At 39.3% G+C, this 21331-nt stretch overlaps 1 protein-coding gene across 2 annotated transcripts; it reads right to left on the bottom strand.

The window, feature by feature from the left end:
* Window positions 1–702: 702 nt before the first annotated feature.
* vstm4b (V-set and transmembrane domain containing 4b) lies at window positions 703–20601 on the bottom strand. 2 transcript variants are annotated; one of them, XM_053510931.1, is made up of 9 exons: window positions 20449–20601; window positions 18841–19239; window positions 11210–11263; window positions 10870–10977; window positions 3920–3953; window positions 3714–3835; window positions 3548–3612; window positions 1281–1402; window positions 703–1154 (listed from the first exon to the last, which is right to left on the bottom strand). In XM_053510931.1, exons 1-9 carry the CDS (start codon window positions 20498–20500, stop codon window positions 932–934), a joined length of 1179 nt encoding a protein of 392 aa, XP_053366906.1. In that variant the 5' UTR covers window positions 20501–20601; the 3' UTR covers window positions 703–931. The 2 variants fall into 2 exon arrangements, with proteins under 2 accessions (XP_053366906.1, XP_053366907.1); XM_053510932.1 differs by having other exon boundaries at window positions 1061–1402; window positions 20449–20600.
* Window positions 20602–21331: the final 730 nt, after the last annotated feature.

The raw sequence follows: 21331 nt of genomic DNA, 5'->3' as shown, positions 1-21331 counted from the left end.
TGGACCTTTATTTTGACAGGGATAGGAAAAAAAAACAGTTAGAACTTGCCCCTAACGTGACCTCATATAAGGAGCTAAGGCTTTTTGCTTAGCTCTGTTGGGGAGACCTGTAAGACTTAACTTTTTAAAAACACAGTAAAATATGGAACCTTTAATACATTACTTTAAAAGGCCATTACATTCCAGTTGAAGGTATACTATTTGCACATTTCAAGTAAAAATGATAAGGGTGTCCCCAAAGTGCCACAAAAAAACACCCTTTTTAATCGAGAGTGTCCTGTTTTGTATTGTCATTGGTTACAACTGCACATGTTTTGATTTTTAAGCTTGCAAGCTCCTTCTATTTAGCATGAAAGAAACTGTCTTCTAAGTGTATATACAGGTTATACACATATTTCATATATATATTACATAATGTAAATGTATTGTGGCGTGGGCGGGGTTTTGGGACTAGTAACCATCATGCTTTGCGGGAGGGGTTGTTAGGTGTTCACCCTGTCGAGGAAAGGTGGTTGGATTAGTGGCTTCGGCCAGGGTGTGTGTGTGTGAGTTAGAAGTGTGTCTTGTGATTGTGTGACTTGTGAATGTGCCGTTTATGTGCTATGCTGAATAAAATACTCCCAGCCATTTGCATTGGGCAGCAAGGAAGCTCACTCGTCTCTCCTAATCCCTTCGTGGCGGTGAAAAACGCTACAGTATGTTCAATGGCATGTAAGGCGATTTTGATACTGGTCCCTAAACACTGGTGGATACAGATATGAAAGTCATCAGCATTTTAATTTTAGTCAGTATTTTGCTCGTACATTAGCTTAGCATGCACTAAACATACACTAGCCAACAGTGATTAAAGCAAACTTTTTTATTTTTTTGTATTTTGCGCTTACGTCTGGTTCTTCAGCTCCAACTAGCAATCAAAGTCTACCTTGTCTTACTAATTTGTGCATAGCCAGAGCAGGGATTTGATCTTGGCACACAGATGAAAGGGGCGTCTGATAACAAGAGTAGTTACAGGGCAGTCAATGGCTAAAAATGGTTGTTTATACAGTACAGCTATGAGATGTGTCGGACAAAACACAGTGGAATGTTCTTTACCACTATCTTTCATCAGTCTGCTGGATATCTTGGGTAGCAGTCTAAATGCAGAGTGCTTGAGTCTTTCAAGAAATAATAGAAATAATTCAAAAATGTGAAAAAAGAAATATAATTCAACATTGTATGAAACAAATCTGGTAACAAGTATTATAAATAATCAATAGTAACGCAAAGCAATTTCATCCTACACCATTTTGTCCTCGAAAAGGATTTGGGCATACACAGTTCCTGTCTTTGAAGCTTTGGCATCTGGAAGAGGTTTAACCAGTTCGAGTTCTGCGTAAGTTAGGCTCTCCTCTGCAATCTTCGGCTGTAAGATCAGAGAAATCCTGATGTCATCAACAAACCAATAACTATAAACCAGGTACAATATATTGGTCATATTCAATATGTTAGGAATTAAACACCACAGGGAGTTGAAGTATCACTACCTTATTCTCCCAAAACAGAAGGCTCTTCACCACAGCAATTAAATTAATAAAAGATCTATCTATCTATCTATCTATCTATCTATCTATCTATCTGTATATATATATATATATATATATATATATATATATATATATATATATATATATATATATATATATATATACTGTATACTCTTACCTAAAGGATTATTAGGAACACCATACTAATACGGTGTTTGACCCCCTTTCACCTTCAGAGCTGCCTTAATTCTACGTGGCATTGATTCAACAAGGTGCTGAAAGCATTCTTTAGAAATGTTGGCCCATGTTGATAGGATAGCATCTTGCAGTTGATGGAGATTTGTGGGATGCACATCCAGGGCACGAAGCTCCCGTTCCACCACATCCCAAAGATGCTCTATTGGGTTAAGATCTGGTGACTGTGGGGGCCATTTTATTACAGTGAACTCATTGTCATGTTCAAGAAACCAATTTGAAATGATTCGAGCTTTGTGACATGGTGTATTATCCTGCTGAAAGTAGCCATCAGAGGATGGGTACATGGTGGTCATAAAGGGATGGACGTGGTCAGAAACAGTGCTCAGGTAGCCCGTGGCATTTAAACGATGCCCAATTGGCACTGAGGGGCCTAAAGTGTGCCAAGAAAACATCCCCCACACCATTACACCACAACCACCACCAGCCTGCACAGTGGTAACAAGGCATGATGGATCCATGTTCTCATTCTGTTTACGCCAAATTCTGACTCTACCATTTGAATGTCTCAGCAGAAAATCGAGACTCATCAGACCAGGCAACATTTTTCCAGTCTTCAACTGTCCAATTTTGGTGAGCTAGTGCAAATTGTAGCCTCTTTTTCCTATTTGTAGTGGAGATGAGTGGTACCCAGTGGGGTCTTCTGCTGTTGTAGCCCATCAGCCTCAAGGTTGTGCGTGTTGTGGCTTCACAAATGCTTTGCTGCATACCTCAGTTGTAACGAGTGACTATTTCAGTCAAAGTTGCTCTTCCATCTGCTTGAATCAGTCGGCCCATTCTCCTCTGACCTCTAGCATCAACAAGGCATTTTCGCCCACAGGACTGCCGCATACTGGATGTTTTTTCCTTTTCACACCATTCTTTGTAAACCCTAGAAATGGTTGTTCGATATATATCACTACCGCTCAAAAGTTTTAGATGACTTTCTAACTCCATGGTTGTTTTCTTTCTACACTGTAAAGCCATGCTGAAGGCGTCCAAAATCTGCAATGATCTCCTTTGGACAGTCAATATTGTGTCTGTTACTTCTGCTCTGTAAATCCTTCATAATGGCTCTAATCTGAGGTGCTTTTTGTTCGTTGGTGATGTCTGAGGCTGATAACTCTTGTTATTGCTTACAACAAAAACAAGATACAATCTATTAATCAATATTTTTCTCACCAGCCTTGTGCATTAATTAATATGGCAAATGCAGCTTTTGTCCTAACCACAGGCAGTCGCTAGTTGCCATGGTAACTTGGAAGCATGGCTGAACCGGCTGAATGCTTAGCTAGCCAACGCCTCGAGAGGACACATTTAGAGCTACAACATCCTCTTTTCTGAAGACTTTGCTGTGATGGAAAACCTTTTTGCCTATTACAAGGACCTGTTACTGGAGATAAGTTTGTAAAGTCTACATACAGACAGCTTGACTGCGTAAATAGTTACATGATGTTTATTGTTAGATGTTAACATGCGTTAATACAGTATGTTAGTTGTTAGGCACCGATAACATGGTACTTAGCCATAACTTTATACAATTTCACTGATGGAACTGGTAGAAATAATAATGCATTAAAATTAGCAAATTAGTTTCATCTTTTGATTGCCATTGTTATGGACATTTTATCAAAACCCTTTGTTTTGAGATTTCAGTAAGTTAGTAGTGTTGTGATTATTTATATACTAATAATCATGGTTAATTGGGTTTTTTTTTTTTTTTTTAAAGAAACTTGCCTTCCATTGCGAGTAAAAAGTGAATAAGGGTTAGCTATTTTCAGTCAACTTACCAAAACAATCTTTCTTGGTTGAGGTTTTAAAAGTTTTGGCTTTCTCAGTCGGTCAGCAATGGGTGCTGGGAAATAAAGTATTGGTAATGAGTAAGTTAAAAGGATAAGGATGTCAAAAATAAAAGACTTTACACAATAAATTAAGAGACAGAAGTGCTATGTTTACCTTTAGCTGGGATCTCTGGAGGTGTTTCCACCTGTTCGATTTTTTTCTTTGTCTTGTAATTCTTTTGCTTCTTGGGAAGAGCTGGAGATAGGCTAACCACACTAGTGACTGTTTCTCCAGAACTGAGCAGAGACAAGAATCACATTAATGATTATGCTTCATGATCTTCAACTAACACATTAATTTCTTCTGTTAAACAAACTCACCTGTTTTGTGGACTCTTCACCAAATGATAATTTTCTGAACAAATAGAACCCAAATAAAGTTAATAATAACAACAACAACAACAACAACAACAATAATAATAATAATAATAATAATAATAATAATAACAATAATAATAATAACAACAATAATAATAATAATAACAACAACAATAATAATAATAACAACAACACCAACAATAACAACAACAACAAAAATAATAATAACAACAATAATAACAACAACAACAACAACAACAACAATAATAATAATAATAATAATAATAATAATAATAATAATAAATACAGCCAGAAGTTTGCAAAATAACAGTATGGAAGTAGTATGAATATGAAATGGTTTAAAAACCTGTTTCCCTGGCATCTACATTCTTATTACATCAAATCACAAAGGATCAATAGTAGAACAAAACATGAGCAGTTTGTACATTTTTGCCCGCCTGCTTTCTGTCAAGCGAGGTGCAAAAAACAAAACAAAATTATAATAATTGACAATCTACTAGTCCTGGGTTTGATAAATCAAAGAAAACTTAAGTATCACCTGGTGTACTTCTCATGGTCAGATTGTTCTGCATTTATATTCAGGCAAGAACAAATGGAGTAGGCTTACATTTTTAAGAAGGTCATATTTTCAGGTTATCTATAACCAATTCGTTTGAGTTTGAGTTTGAGTGGGGTTCTGAGATGCGAGCACTAACTGCAAAATGAATGCTGCTTTTGATTGATAACAGTCACTCCATAAACCACTCCATAAAGTCTTCTTCAGCACCTCCCAGAACCTTTCAATGTGGGACTGTGTATTTGTCTAGTCATGTGTGAAAATGATTCCTTATGCTCCCAGAACCTCTCTTACACAAGTCGAGCTCAATCATCCTTGACACTGTAATCCTGTAATATGCCTGTCATCAGGGACGAAAAACTCCATAGATGTGATGACCTGGTCATTCAGTAGATTCTGGTTATCTGACTTTATTTTATAACTTTGCTGACCAACTGAAACAACATCCACAGTCTTTTACAGTGGGCACTTTCTAAGTTGGATGCATTGTTTCATGTTGTTCCCTTTTTATCCTGATGTGCCTATCGCTCTGGAGAACTTATCGGACCACATGACCTTTTTCATGGCTCCAAAGACCAATCTTCTACCAAATTGAAGTGTTGGATTTTTTAAATAGGTCCCACCAACAAGGTGTTTCCTATTCATCCCCAACCCCACAACAAATGTGATTCATACAGTCAGTTTTTATGATATAATTTCAGCAAGCTTCTAAATGCACTCCAGTCCACATTTCCTACACAATGATGATGTTCCTGCACTATTCTTCCAGGTTTTAATTATGTGATGGAAAGTGCTTAAGCCAATTCCAGTAATTTCAGCAATCTCCTTAGTTTTTGCTTGTTGCAGGCCAATAATTTGCACGTTTTAAAAAAATAATTTGCACGTTTTTTGAACGTTTTGTAAAACAGTGTCGTCTTTTATACAGTCATTAGTTCCCTTTCAAAGGCTACACTCGATGCTGCGTGAAAACGCTATGGGAACATCTTGTCATGTTGCCGGTTGTGAAGCATGTGTGTACCAAACACGCCAAATTTTTGGCTTTTATAACCTCGGTCAGGTGACGTCATCTGATAGGACGCACCTGCAGGTTATAAATAGGAGTGAACCGGAAACATTCCTCAGATTCTTGTCTTCACCTTGTCTAGTTGTGAGCGTGTTGTGTCTAACCAGCAAAAATAAGTGTTTAACTCACCGATAATGGCAGAGTTTAAACGAGATGTCCCTCCGTGTGTATAAACCATATCGGAGGGCGATCTCTACACTTTACTGCTTCGATTAAGTGCTACGCGCGCGCCTCGCATTCCTTGAGAATCTTCGAGCCGCCGCGCATTCCTGGAGCTTAAACTCGTGCATCCGGCAGAGCAGTGAGAGACGGATTTAAAACTCCTTTCTTTCGCGTTCTCATCGGATCGGGAAATCCCTCTGTCCGCTCGCAAGCGCGCGCCGCGCTTTTTGTGAATGGGCAAGGATAAACATCCTCTCTTGCTTCCGCGGAGATGGTAATAGGCTCTAAGCACTTAAAAATAATAATAAAAAAAAAAAAACATAGACGGCAGGTTCTGTCGGGTGGCCGGGGGCGGAGCCTCAACGACGCTCCCTCCCCTTTTCTTAGCAATCTCCATATAAGTTAACCCTTTCATGGAGTAAGCTGTATTCATCCCGTGTTTTCCTGCCATCAACTTATTTATTTATTTAAATATAATTGAGGTAGAAACGCGGAGTTATATGATGACACCCAGATAGAAGAGACGCTTCCAGGCTATCTCTCTTCTGGGACATCATCCTTCCTGAAAAGCTATTATTTCCTTTCAAGTTGTGTAGACTTTTTATCTTCCCTGGAGGGAAAAGCTTTTCAGGCAGCAGGTCAGGTTGGCGCATTGCACACCATGGCGGTTTTGCACGCCTACCAGGCTGACCTGCTGAGAGACTTGAGTACTGGCGGGGCTCTGCAAGGTAAGGCGTATTGGATTTACGCCGGGCCACAGACTTGTCTCTTCGTGCAACAAAGCAGACGGCTCGTGCTATCGGCCGTTTTATGGCTGCTATGGTCTCCGCGGAGAGGCACTCGTGGTTGAATCTCAGGGGCATTAAGGAGAAGGATCGTGTATTCCTCCTCGATGCCCCATCTCGCCTCCCGGCCTACTTGGCGATGTCGTTAACTCGGTCGCCACTAGGTTCATGAGGCGAAGTTTGTATAACAAGCCTTCGGGAAATTCCTTCCCCGCCTTGCTCAAGAGTCGGGACTGTCGGCCACCCAGTCTCGACCGGGTCTGACTGTTGCGAGGCATGAAACACACAAGGAGAGTGTTTTTGAGCTGGGCACCCCGTCGCAAGATTGGGGTGCGTCACGCAATCCGCCTCAAAAGAGGTCAGACTATATTGTCTTCACAAAGAAGCCCTGAGGTTCATGTGCCCAGGACCGTGGGGGGTGGCCCCCCAATGGGGAGAGGCACGCAGAATTCCTTTTAAAGAATAAAGTGTTCTCCCTGGCACCCCCAGGAGGTTGGTGTTCTTGCTCCGCCACCACTGGTGTTTCGGGCAACTCCAGTCTCCAATAAAATGTTAGTTCTTCGGGTTTTTCCTGCCGTGTTTCAGGATGCCGAACATCTAACATCCCCCCCCCCCCCCCCCCCGTTTAACCAAGCCGCTGAGCTTTGCCCCTTTCTGAGAAACTGGCAGCGTGAAAGCTACTGCCAAGTATATCTCCTTGGGCACTAAGCACTGTACAGAGAAACTACAGGATTCAGTTCTCACATCACCCTCCGCGTTTCAATGGCGTGGTCTCCACTTCCATGAAACCGGAAAGTGCAAGAGGAACGGGGGGGGGCTGCGTCCAATTTTTTAGATTTTGCGGGCTTTACCGCTATCTAAAAATAAATCAATGGAAATATTGCCATAACACAGGAGGTTCCTGAGGTTCGCTTTCGGGGGCGAAGCTTACCAGTATCGGGTCCTTCCATTTGGTCTAGCTTTTTCACCCGCACATACACAAAATACATGGATGTATTTCTGGCTCTTACGACTCCAGAGCATCCGTATTGAATTACATGACTGGCCGGCCCAGTCTCAGTAGCTAGCGCTTCGACATCAGCATGTCGTTCTAGCTAATCTTTGTTTCCTAGGATTGAGATCCAATGCCATGAAAGCATGCTCTTTCCTGTTTAGAGGACAACATTTTTGGGTGTCACATGGAATTTGAGCGTAAGCGGGCACAGCTGTCTCCCGCTCGTGTCGAATCCATTCTCAACACCATCAAGGAAATCAAGCTAGACCAGAAAGTGACCATCACTTTTAGAGATCTTAGCTCTCATGGCAGCTGTATCCACGGTGACACCTTTGGACCTTCTGCACATGAGAGCATTTTAGTTGTGGCTAAGAACCAGGGGATTTTACTCTAGGGCCAATCCCCAATAAGGGCTACGCGCCAGGTGCTTCGTACCCTTCCTATGTGGTTCAGACCCCGGTTTCTGACTCTGGGTCCCACTCTAAGTTCGTCTTGTCGTCGCAGATGCTAACGACAGACGCTTCCCTCATGGGCTGGGGTGCAGTCTTAAATGACCGTCCAGCCCAAGGGAGCTGGAGAGGCCATCTTTTTGCGCGGCACTCAATTGCCTCAAAATCATGGCTCTATTTCAGGCCCTAAAGCACTTCCTCCAGCAGTTGAGACTACCATGTCCTAGTGCGGGTGGACAACACTATGGCAGTCTCGTATATTAATCGCCAGGGCGGACTGTGCTCGCGCCGCTAAATAGCTAGCGCACCAGATTCCTGTCCCTCAGGGCGATTTACATTCTTGGAAAATTTCATGTAGCGTAGGTGGACCTCTTTGCCTCGCAAGATCAGCAAATGTCCCCTTTACTACTCTCTGACTCTAAGTCAAGCTGGTCTTCCAGCCAGCGTAATTAAGACTATTTTAAGTGGTGTTACCTCTCTAAGAGGATCGGACAACTATTGCCCTCTCCTATGAGGCGCGTGGGCTCACTTCGCCTCTAGGAATCAGGGCTCATTCAACCAGGGGAATCGCCTCATCAATTGCATTAGCAAGAGGTATTCCCTTGCAGCAAGTATGTGACACGGAGGGTTGGTCCTCTCCACACACATTTGCCAACATGCATCCTATTGTTTTTAAGCCTTCTGTCCTCCGCCTTTACAGCTTCGGAGCAGGAGAGACATCACTTACTGTGTCCAGTACATGCTCTTCAGATTTACATCCACCGCATTAGCCAGTGGCGTAAGTCAGAGCAGCTTTTACATGTTTGAAGCCGCAAGCTGCGTGAGAGATGCTATTGCCCTCTCCTATGAGGCGCGTGGGTTCACTTCGCCTCTAGGAATCAGGGTTCATTCAACCACGGGAATCGCCTCATCAATTGCACTAGCAAGAGGTATTCCTTTGCAGCAAGTCTGTGATGCGGAGAGTTGGTCCTCTCCGCACACATTTGCCAATATGCATCCTATTGTTTTGAAGCCTTCTGTCCTCCGCCTTTACAGCTTCGGAGCAGGAGAGACTTCACTTACTGTGTCCAGTACGTGCTCTTCAGATTTACGTCCACCGCATTAGCCAGTGGCGTAAGTCAGAGCAGTTTTTACATGTTTTGAAGCCGCAAGCTACGTAGAGATGCTATTGCCCTCTCCTATGAGGCGCGTGGGTTCACTTCGCCTCTAGGAATCAGGGTTCATTCAACCAGGGGAATCGCCTCATTAATTGCACTAGCAAGAGGTATTCCTTTGCAGCAAGTCTGTAATACGGAGGGTTGGTCCTCTCCGCACACATTTGCCAATATGTATCCTATTGTTTTGAAGCCATCTGTCCTCCGCCTTTACAGCTTCGGAGCAGGAGAGACTTCACTTACTGTGCCCAGTACGTGCTCTTCAGATTTATGTCCACCGCATTAGCCAGTGGCGTAAGTCAGAGCAGCTTTTACATGTTTTGAAGCCGCAAGCGGCGTGAGAGATGCTATTGCCCTCTCCTATGAGGCGCGTGGGCTCACTTCGCCTCTAGGAATCAGGGTTCATTCAACCAGGGGAATCGCCTCATCAATTGCACTAGCAAGAGGTATTCCCTTGCAGCAAGACTTCACTTACTTTGTCCAGTACGTGCTCTTTAGATTTACGTCCACCGCATCAGCTAGTGGCGTAAGTCAAAGCAGCTTTTACATGGTCTGGGGCCGCAACGGGGGGTGGCCCCCACTACACTGGGCTTATTGCCCTCTCCTATGAGGCGCGTGGGCTCACTTCGCCTCTAGGAATCAGGGCTCATTCAACCAGGGGGATCACCTCATCTATTGCACTAGCAAGAGGTATTCCCCTGCAGCAAGTGTGTGACACGGAGGGTTGTCCTCTCCGCACACATTAATTACATTTATAGCTTGGATGTTCATGCTACTCCGGGCTCACGGGTCCTCGAGTCAGCTACCCAGACATAGTTCTGAGACCTTCTCGGCCTTGTGCGCACACGCTACACAACCTTGGAGTCCAGACACTCGCAGTGCGGCGGCGTTGGCACTCTCGTTCCCATAGCGTTTTCACGCAGCATCGAGTGTAGCCTTTGAAAGGGAACGTCTCGGGTTACTTTGCTGTAACCCTGTTCCCTGAAAAGGCGGGAACGAGATGCTGCGTCCCAATGCCGCACTGCCTATGTGACCGGACGTCCGTTCAGACAAATCAATCTGAGGAATGTTTCCGGTTCACTCCTATTTATAACCTGCAGGTGCGTCCTATCACATGACGTCACCTGACCGAGGTTATAAAAGCCAAAAATTTGGCGTGTTTGGTACACACATGCTTCACAACCGGCAACATGACAAGATGTTCCCATAGCGTTTTCACGCAGCATCTCGTTCCCGCCTTTTCAGGGAACAGGGTTACAGCAAAGTAACCCGAGACGATATATCTTCTGACATGGTTACTTAAGAAAAGAGAAACTTCTTACTGCAATGGGCTTTAAAGATGTGTTGCCAGCTGAAATGTATTAATCCCTGCAGTAATTATTCAGTCAAAGGCTTCTTATGTACTGTATATGTATATATCATCATTATTTCACTAGTATCGGTATAGGAGCTATAGTAAGAGTAGTTATGGTAGGACTTTCATGGACTGTCAAAATGATTTTATATTTTAATTTCCATTATATCCCAATTGACTAGAGTTCTAATGTATTTATGGCTAACCTGTTCAGGAAAAGTAAACCGTATTAACACAAAGCACAGGTGCAGTTTTAAAATCCCATGATTGTACAGCTAAAAAAAGTGAATAAAAGGTTAAACTTTACTAAAACCTAAAACTTCAAACTGAACTTTCCAAACTTCAGACTTTTCTTGTCTCTCCATTTTATCCCATCTTATATTTATACACATTGTAAATAAAAAATAGCTTGTACCTTTTAAATGCCTCTTCTTTCGCACATACTGGCAGCCTACAGCCACGGTAAACATACACATGCACAGAAGCCCAACACAGCAAATCAGCACCGCACATAGATATACATCTGAAACACACACACAGTGAACTTGAACATGAACCGTAGCTTGAGACTTTTCAATGACCACAAGAGTTTCACATAGCATTGAAACTAGAGTACTGTGGGGAGAAAGAGTAAAATTTACATTCTCAGGTTTCAAAAGAGAAACTTCGTCCACCTCAATGGGTGTTATATTATTTGGAGCGCTGCACTATTTTTGTCCAGGACAGGATGGGTAAGAATAAATCCTGTGGCTTACCTTCAAACAGGCTCCAAAGCCCATCCTTGGCATTGGTTGATGGAAGGAAGTGCACTGCAGAAAGAACAGGGAGAAATGTACACTCATCACTGCGGCTCCATAGACCTGGTAATTGCATGGCACTCGTGGTTAAGTTAATTACAGGCTCCTGTGCCTAAGATGCCCGTGTGAAGGCTATCCCTTCCTATGGATGCGTTCGTTCTTGGCCGAGCAGCTTGTCATGGTCGACTCCCACTGGAAGACTCCGAAATACTCCTAAGCCCTGTCAGCAGCTGATAACAAGGTTAGCCTGCCCCATTGATGGCTTGACACCATCAATGGGGAGAAAGCTGAAACTTTGATGTATGGCCAGTTCAGTCTCATGTGCTGTTTACCATTTAGCAATGACCCCGCTGTTGAATCAATTCTATAGAATGTACAATAATACAAGCATAAATCATGTTCTAAAATGTGCTTTAGATTTGTTTGAATTATTAGTGGTTTGAACCCTTTGTTATAAAATATACAATAATGGCAGCAATGTTACAATTTTAGTAAACATTGCTACCAATAGTACTAGCGGTGTTAAACAGCTCATACCAAATAAATACAAAAATACTGTATATAACAGCAGTACACTTCTTCTACTTCTTCAACACCAGACTGACACCACTGCCAGGTGAATTGAATAACATTGATTAGCAATTATATACCAGTAAACTGGTTACAGGATCATGGGAACCCAAGGCTCACCCATGCATGCAGGGACCAAAGGGTGTCCCATCCAGTCCAACCCCATAGAAAAGCCAATGCAGCACTGAATTGATAGAAAGGTACCAGAGCACTCTGCATCACAGCCTGCTGCAGACGGTGCTTCCCAAGAAAGAGTTCAAGGTTGTTGATCTGGCCTCCAAATCTGATAAAGCACTGATAGAATGCACCAAACACCACAGCTCACCAACAGAGGTCTTGTTAGGTCCATGCTCTCAAGAGGGACTTTTACAATATTGGGCTTTTGTGTTTTAATATTATAGCTGATATTAATATTATAGCAGAAATTGGCATAGTGAATGCTATGCTATACATGATTCGCATTATAATTTATGGGATAAAATCAGATTTTTTTTGTGTTTATAGCAGAAAGTTATTATATAAACCATGGACATTTCATAACAATAAATGTAACTGAATTACAACTTAATAAATCGTATGACATTTTGTTGCTAAATATTTCTTAAACTATTGTTATTATAAGAGAAAAAAAATAATTTGGGATATTCTGGGATATGTTCTCCTTTTTGGGAGGTAACATTGCTGTGCATTGGGCCAAATCCTCGATTTAATTATTTTCCATTAATATTGTGATTGATTGAGTGTTTTATTCCTTACATAATTAATACTAGAATAAACCTAAACAGTAATAAAATATGCCCTGCGGTGGATTGGCACCCTGTCCAGGGTGTACCCTGCCTTGTCCACTAAGCCTCCTGGAATAGGCTTCATACCCCCGCGACCCTGAATATAGGATAAAGCGGTATAGAAGGTGAGTGTGTGAGTGAGTAATAATATAAGCTGATTAACCAGTTTACAAAAAAAAAGAAATAAAAATAACAAGTAGAATGCACTTCAGAAATAACTTCATTATTTATTTACTACTATTAATAAATAATAATAATAATAATAATAATTATTATTATTATTATTATTATTATTATTATTATTATGATTATTAATCATTTATTATTATTATTATTAATGAGTTAATTAATACTTCACTTTAATATTTGATATTATTATAAAAGTATCCTTAATAATTTCATGTTTACTTTGACAATCAATATTCAATTAAGCCAATTAGTGTGCAAACATCCAACTGTAGCATTTTGTTCGGACCTCATTTGCCTGAAATCCAACATTATACAATTTAAAATTCTTTTTAAACACATTAAATTCATCCTGTCTTCCCATAACCTCTATTGACACTATTCCCACTGTATCAAATCAGCATCTAATGTTGCGTTTTATGTCATTTGTTTTTAAATAATGTATGAGGGATATATTATTGAATGCAGCAATGACTATGTAAAAGAGCAGTGCACTTTCTCTTAAAACGGAGATCATAAGCCATGGTACATTTTTTGTTATGTATGTCACTATTCATGGCCTGCTTAATAATACACTTATTTTGGGTTTTAATTTATGCGTGACAGAATGGGAAAATGAATAGAGACTCTTTCTCTTCAGTCACACAGCACATATTTGCATGAAATGAGACCAAGATACTAAACGGTCTACCACAGCATTCATTCAGTATGAAGTCTGGAAACAAAAAGGAGATGCCAAAAGTCACTCTGTAAGACAGAGTCTCTCTCAAAGCGCATCAGTAAATGCAGCTGCATCATTTTTTTTTTTTTTAAAGGAGAATAATGCTGCATTCAAATAAAGGTTGTAATTTGTGACATCGGACTGGGAAAAGTCAAAGAAAATGTCCATGAAACAGTACAGTATCACTGTTTAATAAACACTTTAAATAAGTCATGCTGTGCTGGCATTTGCTTCAAGATGATTTAAAATATGTATGTATTTGCTTGTTGAGTCATTGTCGGTCACTGGGAAGAAATACAGTATATACATCATTCATCACAGTTAACTGACAGCAACTGATAAACATGGAAACATCCATGGGCTCTGGCCCACTTTGTAGTTGTAAGTGCAAAAAAATATGTAATTCAGAGCTTCGGTAAACAGACAGTATGAATCTGTCTTTTAATGGATAATTGGTGCATAATTCAATACAAAACTACATGAGAAAGAACAACTAAAATTTACATTCATAGATTTTTAAGAAAACACCTAAAGTATTTGTAGTTTACATAAATCATCTTAAGTATTTTTTATAATTTGTGATCCATCATATCAAGTCAGTTATTTAATCACATACAGTAGGTTCGTCAATACTCAGAGTGCAACAAGTCAAATTTATAAAAAATTTTTTAAAGTATCACCATTTTTAAAAGTAAAAAAAAAAAAAAACACGTATCTTCCTCATCCTTTAACAGAATTAAAAAAGTTTTAATCCAAACATTAATGTAGCTCTTAAAGCTCAAAGCATTTTAGCCATTATTTTTTGGTGTTTTTAAAAACATATAAATATAACATATAAACATATATAGGGCTTAGGATTGTTTAGTATACAGTACAGTAGAATGACATGATTTTCAGCACAAAACAGGCAACAAAAAAAATGGTCCTATAGGCAAATAAATAGCACAGATAAAAATAATCACATGTTTAATTGTTGTTTTTTTTGGTTGTCTCTATGACCAAAATAATAATAATAATAATAATAATAATAATAATAATAATAATAATAATAATAATAATAATATGCTTCTTTTGAGAGTTCTACATTTTTAAGACATCATCAAAAACCCAAATATACAGTTTGAAATCTAAAGCTTTGCCATTAACACACAATGTAAAGGCTTCCATAGTAGCATTTTATTTTTAAAATCATTATAGCTCAACGCGGTATTGCCGGTGGATATCTGTGCCACTTGAGTTTTAAGGATTAAAGCTCTTCAGTGAAAACTTTTTAAGCTGGGTAGACTGTGATAGACTTTTTTCTTTATAAAACCAATTTTTAATGTTGCAGGCACCTCCTGAGGCTGAGGCTTACCTTTGTCTTTACTATATCCTCATTTAAATTCAGATCCTCTCTTGTATAAAAACTTAGAATCAGAATCAGAAGGAGTTTTATTGCCAAGTACGCTTGTACGTACAAGGGATTTGTTTTAGTGACCAAGCTTCCAGAACAAAAAACTAATGACAAGACAAAACAGCACGACACAAAAAAAAGGGGGTTGACATCTAATGGGGTAGGGTTTAAGATACTTTTAAATAAATTATGTAAATATCTGAAATCTGTGGTATTATACAGTATATTGCACTGTGGTACTGTACACAATCTTGCACATACATTTATTGACAGAATGATGTTTAACTGTTCATGAGGGAGATTGGCCATATCTCAGCAGCAAACATGATATAGTTATAAACCTGACATTTAAATCTACTAATCGACCCAGGAACCTGAAAATATACACACCGGAAGTCGAATCAACAAAAATGTGACTTAATATGTGATTTAATGTAATGGGTCACATATGATATTCCTGAGGTTCTGTAAAATCACGGCTGCACTGACACCGCTGTAACAGTACACAGTCAGTAATATTGACAGTCTGGCCAATCAAAAAAGAGGAAGTCTAATATAATCAATAAAAGGGCAAATGAGTAATGTGTAAGGTGGTTTTAGATTTTTTTTTTTTAGATGTACATTTAGATGTAAAATATTATTCAGTAATGCATTATAATTTAAATAAATAAGTTAGTAACTGAATAATGATTAAGTGTATATTCATTATGGAATTAGTATCGCATTTTGCTAGTCATAGCCAGATAGCAGCTATTTAATTGTGTTTGATTTGTTTCTGTTATTTTTCAAACTCAATTCTGTGTTTTATTAATTAATTATGGTGAACAGAGGAGGTTTTATTGTCTACACTGCATTTGTGTCTATTAATCCCTGAGATCAGTGCAGTATCATGCAGTATCAGGGAAAGTGCCTACTGTACATTCACCCCACAGTCTAGTGTCAGCAGCACTCTGTCTATGTGTGTGTGTGTGTGTGTGGGTGTGTGTACATCAGAGCAACCCTTTCCCTCTTTAGGATTTAAATAAGTTTAGATTTTCACTATTTAGATGTTAGATGATCACTTTATTCTCCAGGTTATGTGCACTGCGTTGTTTCACTGCAGTGTATCGGGGACACAAAGACAGTGCTACTCAAATACAGTAGATAGTTAAAGTAAGGGTTACCACCTGTGTCTTACCAAAATTTTTTTACATATTACAGTATAGCACTGCACTGCAAAATTGCATTTCGACAATTGAAAATATCTTTAATCCAACCAAATTTAATTTCTAAATAGAAAATTACAACAAAACAAATTTAAAAAAATGTTTTTGTAAAAATTTAAAACCTATTTGAAAACATATTTTGTTATGTTTACGCATATACTTCATGTTCATCTTCTACTGTATATAACTAAAAGCAAGGTTTTGTCTGTACTCACTCTTTTAATGATATAAAAAATATTTAGTTTTTCAGTTTAGCCAAATTTTGTCACAGCATCACACAAAACTGGCTGGACAGAATTTAAGGAATCTTTTGCAGTACTCAGGTTTTTGACTGAAGTTTAACCTACTGTATGCCAGGAATTAAATCAAGATGTTAAGTAGAAGTGAAGTTATGAGAAGTTATGTGCCAGATTAAAAAACAAAAGTTTTCACAGCGTTCTGTGCATGCATCAGACTGTGGGAACGTCATACATTGATGGCTGGACAGAATTTTATCAACTTTTTCAGTACTTAGGTATCTGTCTGAAGTATAACCTGCACCATAAGCGGGAGTATTTGATTTATACTCTGCAAAGATGACTGTCAATTTATTGTGCACAAATATTCCTGGGATTGGCCAAAAACACAACCACCTCCATCACTATTAGTACTGTTCAGGTGTCCTTACTATTTACAAATATTGTTCAAGATTCAGTTTTAAGCAAAAAAGCCTTGCATTCATGGGCATGGTGGAGGAAACTAAATGTACATCTGTACATACAGTAGCGGTTTTCTACCAGTAAGGAGGAAGCTTCAATATCCTGCATCAACAACAGGCAACTACTGTATAATAAACTCAGGAGATTTCTGTAGTCGTTTGGTTCTGTCATGTATGACGTATACAGCAGTGTTCTGTAGTGTGGACTGCTGATGGATCTATTAGTCTGTCCACTGATTCTGCATTTTGCCTTAAGGCCTCCAGGATCCAGGTTTGATTCCCGCATTTCAACTCTGGTTTCCTCCCACAGTACAAAGACATGGAGGTTAGGCTAACTGGCAATCCCAAATTGCCAGTTGTGTGTGTATAAGCATGTCTTTGTGTGATGGATTGGCATCCCTTCCTGGGCTCCAGGCCCCTGATGACCCCGTATACAGGATAAAGTACTAGAGGTACAAATTTAGGGTAATTCTTCCACTAAAACCCTTCTCAACAATGTGTTGTTATCCAGCCCACAAATGCTCTTGGTGTTTTTTGCTTGTACAACCAAAAATGTAGACCTCAAAAATAGATATTGTGTAGATGATTCAGGGTCTAACTTTGATGGGTCTAACTTTGCTTCCTGGGTTTCTTCCACAGAACGCCCCCTCGTGTTGTTACCCTGCCCACTAACATTATTGGGCTTTCCTACACCCTCTCTGCTACTATGTACTTAAATCCCAACCACATCCTCTATACCACAGCAAACTCACACACACACATGAAAAAAAAAAAAAAAAAAAAAAAATCCTCACCAAACTTCTTACAACTTCTTGACACTACTTCAGCTCACTCAGGATCAGATCACTTTTTTATTTGACTCTTTAATTACAAACATCCAACCCAGTTATGTATGTAAGGTCATGGACGTATGGTACACCATTGCACCATTGTTCGTTCAGTCTTCTTAAACATTGTTAACGAGAGTAAAACAAGTAGTTTTTTGGCGCATGTTTAGTCTATAACATTCACAGCACCTTTTCATGCTGTGCCTTTAATACAGTACACATATAGGCAGATTTCACTGTTTTTGTGGCTTCCAAGTTTTTGAATTGAATATAGGGAAACTTAGACTTAAAAGCCTTATGCCTCTCTCTCAGACAGTCTAAACTATATATTTTGTTTATATATAGTGGAAACATTCCTTCACTTGAAACTGGCTCTCATAAAGACCATCCCAAGAAACAAGACCAAGACCAATGTAGAAAGAAGTAAAAATCAGGAAAGACCATGGAATTAGAAAGGGTGTCCAAAGTGTATAGCAATCACAAAAATCACTAAAGGATTAAGAACCCAAACCATTTAGTGTCTCATATCTACAAATACCCGATATATACAATTGGGTCAATTCACTTTTTCATTGAAGATTATATTTTTCATCAAAGCAGATTGAGACAATCTCATTAAGTTAAGGTTTTATTTGTGAAATATACATTACTGCACATTAAAATTCTTTCGTCACATATCCCAGTGTAACTGGGGTCAAATCATAGTCAATCAGAGTCAGCCATGACACAGCTCCCCAGGAGCAGATAGGGTTAAGGGCCTTGCTCAAGGGCCAAAAAACCTAGCAGAGCTGGGGTCAAACCATTGACCTTCTGATCAGTAACTCTGTGCCTTAACGTCTGAGCCATTTTCCCCTTCCCTAAGCCACCTCTGTGCCCCTCTTAGCCACCGCTGCCATTGCCACCGTTTACTGTAGACACTCTGACTGCTGGGTAGATCCTCATCTCACCTTTGGAGATCATCTTGTCCCAGCATGAGCAACATACCAGACTGTGATTGTTTTGCTTTTTAAAAAAACTACACTATGGGTTAAAACACACTAAGGTTCATTTCAAATTGACTGAACAAGCATCAAATTCAAACTATAAGACTTGCCAGGTTCTTGAGCAGGTCCTTTGTCACCTTCAGGATCAGGGCATTCTCACTTGTAAGTCAGTTTGGTCAAAAAGTGTATGCAAAATAATTAAAACTAACTCCAGACTCTTACCTTTAAGTTCCGTAGCTGTTGTGAAGTTGGCTGACGATTTCCATCTTTCCTGATGCTTCTTAAACTCCTGCACTTTGCAGCTGTACAAGCCTCTGTCATATCTAGTAATGTTGATGATCAAGAGGTTGTAGATCTTGCCCTGCTTCACTACTATTAACTTGATCTTAGGAGTGGGGAAACTCTTGCTGTAGTTTCCATAGAATTTGGCCTTCCTCGTGTTCACTTTGGCAAGGAGCTGCTCGTCTCCTCCAGACGCGGGATGGAAAATCCAGCGTAGCGCAAGAGCCGTGTCTGATTTGTGCTGCTGGTTCACCTGACATGAAAGAGTGGCGTTTTCACCCTCAACAGCCACCAGGAACGGAGATGGAGTGACTGTGGCATTAATGGCTGTGCAAACATCTGGAGATATGGAAAAGTTTAGCTAGGTTAGAAAATAGCTAAATTAAAGTGGAGGAAACAAGTAGAAAATGAAAAAATGCCTGTAAATTGAAATGATGTGTGTGTGTGTGTGTGGTTGGGTATTCAATGTAAGAAAATATTTTATTCCCAGGAGAGCTAAATGTTCATTGTTCATGAGTATATAATACATTTATTTTTGACAATTACAGTAACAAAAATAAATACTTTTTTATATACTTTTCAGACCATATGCCAGTATTTGATATTAACACCATAAATCACATTTACTTTGATAACCTTTTAAAAAATCTCAACATTTCAGTGGATATACTGTAGTTTATAACAATATTAACTGAATAATGCAAAAAAAAAAAAAAAATAACAACAAGAAAAAAAAAACAACGACCAAGCATCCGTTTTTTTTTTGTTTTTTTTTTACTCCAGCATTCATCATCATTTTCTAGGACTTTCCTGTCCTAGAAAAATCATTTTAATGCTCTAAAATATCAAATATGAACACAAACTGGTGGATCATATAAAATTTTTTTTTGTCTTGGACATCAGACATACATGAACATTATAAATAAGTAATAGTTTCATTCACCCTGTCATGGCTGCCTACTGTTTTGTGCTCAGACATCTGGCTTTTCTATTTAAAAACTATTTTAAATTTTTCCGCAGACTCTGGGCACTTTCTTTTTTTAAGTCAAAGAAGTAAACACAGGATCCTGAAAATGCCCTAATGCTCTGATTCCATTAATAGCAACAGGTATTATGGTTACATACACCTACACCAGTATGAATTTGGCTTGAGCGTGTGTGTTACAGTGTGGTAAATACAGTATTCTGGTTAGGGAGGAGTCACAAGCCACAATAAAGTCAACAGCAAGAGAGTCACTTTCTGCTTCAGGAAAGTCTTTCTGCGGAGCTGTTCATGTTTTTGCAAAGTTTATATGAATAAGTTCTGCAGTGCCAACTTAGAAGTATTTAAAAAAAAGTTCATATTTAAAGTCTCATGAGTTTCAGTGAGGTTTAAATTAAACAGCTTCAGACAGATCTAGAGGACCAAACTAAAACACAGAATATTTAGTTAATTCAGTAGGGGCCCATTTAACATTTAGTGGCCCATTTAATGCTATTAAAACATTAAATTCATTACAAACTCTAGCACAAGTGTATATATTTTTTTATTTATCAGAATTTACTTACCTCTGAAGAAAATGCTAGTCAGGAAAACTGTTAACCCTGCACAGATCTTCATTCTCCAGTCTGACTGGCTCCATAAAAAAGTTCAGCGTTGCCACAGAAAGGCGCCTCGTCCAGTCTCTTTTCTTTTCTCCCTTTTTTCACTCTGAAACCTGAGTCAGGGCATGTTCTGTTTCTTCTTGGTGTACACCCTCGCTCCTCCTCCTATTGCTCAAACACAGGCAGCTCTCTCTCTCTCTCTCTCTCTCTTTCTCTCTCTCTCTCTCTCCCACACACACCACACACACACACACACACACGTTTGGCACACACAGATTGCCCTCACTAACCCTCAATGACTTTCTCTTGCATGGCAGTTTAGTTAAAGCCTACCTTACTTTTGGTTTTGGAGAGCAGTCCAGGAATAGAGTTGAAGCTCAGTTCAGCTTTGCTGCTGCTGTCAGTGACCATCACGCTGTGACCTCCAGATCTTGTAGCATACAGTGAAAGTTAAGACTGTTGGTAATCAGTGACACAGCTCCTGGCAATATTTACCCTAAAAATCCTAGATTTTTATTTAATACCCAAATATTTAATAGCCAAATTAACCAGAAATAAGACCACTGCAGAAATCTCCACAACAACATCATGCAATAGTGAGGACTTCATGAACGTTTTAATAATAAAATTGTAAATATTAGGCATAAAATTAAGGTTTTGAAACCGAACAATGTAATTGATGCAGATGTTAATCTAGCCATGTCAGACCAGAACCTAGAATACTTTACTCCCCTTGAAGAGAATGAACTAATTTCACTCATCTCTTCTGCAAATTCATCAACCTGTATATTAGATCCTGTACCGACACATTTTCTTAAACAGATAGTACCAGCAATAACAGAACCCC

Source organism: Clarias gariepinus, chromosome 14, assembly GCF_024256425.1.
Source record: "Clarias gariepinus isolate MV-2021 ecotype Netherlands chromosome 14, CGAR_prim_01v2, whole genome shotgun sequence".
Lineage (NCBI taxonomy): Eukaryota > Metazoa > Chordata > Actinopteri > Siluriformes > Clariidae > Clarias > Clarias gariepinus.
The sequence above is the reverse complement of the archived record's forward strand: the minus strand, read 5'-3'. Positions and strand labels throughout refer to the sequence as shown.

Coding starts and splice junctions, on each gene's coding strand:
- vstm4b (XM_053510931.1), bottom strand. CDS start 20,500: ATGAAGATCTGTGCAGGGTTAACAGTTTTCCTGACTAGCATTTTCTTC. Junction 11,264..18,840: donor AACAGCTACGGAACTTAAAG/GTAAGAGTCTGG, acceptor TTCTTTCTGCAG/TGCACTTCCTTCCATCAACC. Junction 3,836..3,919: donor GTGAAGAGTCCACAAAACAG/GTGAGTTTGTTT, acceptor GTCTCTGCTCAG/TTCTGGAGAAACAGTCACTA.